We start from the raw sequence: 1483 nt of genomic DNA, 5'->3' as shown, positions 1-1483 counted from the left end.
CGAGGTCGGAGATCCGGCGGTTGAGGGCCCGGGCGACGCGGCGCACCAGCGAGACGGCGTCCTGCTCGGCGGCGGCGAGGCCCGGCATTGCGGGGAGGCGCGCGGCGGGGCCTGGGCTGGGGTTGCGTGGTGTAGGAGGGGATGGGGGAGGCGGCCGATCAGGTGGGTGGGGGATCGCCGGATGGGCGGGGGAGCAGGAGGAGGATGGCGCAGAGTCGTGTGAGGCGACCGGGGGCCAGCGAGGCGCGACTACTGGGAGCACCTGTGCTTATCTTCTTCGCGGGGGAAGGAAGAGCATTCTCTTCTGCTTTTGGCCCCGAGCTGGAGAAAGAAAAATCCTCTCTGGTTCAAAGATTTTTACAGAATGATGATTCATCAACAATATTACTCTTTTTTGGCAGAAATTTCCATGTGATTTCGAAGAATTTGCCGTAGAAAACATAGTACGTACGAAATTGCCATGCCACCACAACGAACGTTTTGTGGCTTGACCTTGTCAATGACAGCTGGGAAGTTTTCGCGAACGTGCCCCTAAGGACCAACACCTTGGAGCCGCAATCGTCGGCGTTGAACCCTTGAAATAGACTCGAAACACCTGGAACAAAACCTCGCCACACAGCGAGAAAACCTAACCTCACCGCTCCAAGCAGACGGTAAAAATCTACACTAGAACTCCGTCAAATACGTTTGGATGGACGAACTCAAGGAGGCTCGGAGCCCGGAAGACAAACACAAAGTAGAAGTAGCGCAATTCGTCCCGAGCGCTGCACTTGCGGGGACTAAAAAACCCTAACTGAAACTACTAACCGAGGTGGAAGCATCGGGATTCCCCTCCCCGCTACTGCCCAGTGGAGTAGCAGGCAGAGGGGAGGTGAATCCACGGCCTCGCCAGCAAAGTCTGAAGGGGAGAGTTTACCCTAGTTGTAAGGGATATGGGAGAAAATTGCCAACTGGTCATTTCTTTTCTGTGGACGTGAAAAATAAGAAGGGGTCTTTAGGTGAATTAAAGAAGTATTAGACATATGAGCGAAGGGCATATTGTTTTAGAAAGGGAGGAAAATGAAAGAAAATTATGGTGTAATATTGATCCTTCATTGTAATTATGTTTTTTTGCGAGTGATCGTAATTGTGTTATCATCACCTTACTAATCTCTTATCAATTCACACCCACCAAACACGAATAAACTTTCTATACTTCTTCCTCAAGTCTCCCCAAAAAAATTCCATCGTATGCCTGGAACTGAGGGAATGAAAAGCCACATCATATATCTAATTCTACCTAAACTCCCATTCACTTCACAAAAGTTACCAAACCAAATGGTATGGATTTTGAATATGCTAGAACCTTTTTTGCGCAAATGCCTAATGCAATAAGTTAAGTATCACATATCCTTAGAAACACGACCTTACAAAATAAAAATATAAAAACATTCAAAATAATGGGGGCCAAAGTTTTCTTCCTCCCGCATTCACCGGCGGCACG

The 1483-nt window shown here is 48.8% G+C and overlaps 1 protein-coding gene across 1 annotated transcript in view; it reads right to left on the bottom strand.

The window, feature by feature from the left end:
• The window catches only part of LOC119358366 (peroxisome biogenesis protein 22-like), a 3372-nt gene extending 3284 nt beyond the window's left edge, over positions 1-88 (bottom strand). Inside the window, exon 1 of the mRNA XM_037624943.1 lies at positions 47-88. Within this exon, the coding sequence (XP_037480840.1) occupies positions 47-88 (42 nt within the window). The remainder of the gene's footprint in view (positions 1-46) is intronic.
• Between the last annotated feature and the right edge of the window lie 1395 nt (positions 89-1483).

Source organism: Triticum dicoccoides, chromosome 2A (genome assembly GCF_002162155.2).
Source record: "Triticum dicoccoides isolate Atlit2015 ecotype Zavitan chromosome 2A, WEW_v2.0, whole genome shotgun sequence".
NCBI lineage: Eukaryota > Viridiplantae > Streptophyta > Magnoliopsida > Poales > Poaceae > Triticum > Triticum dicoccoides.
The sequence above is the reverse complement of the archived record's forward strand: the minus strand, read 5'-3'. Positions and strand labels throughout refer to the sequence as shown.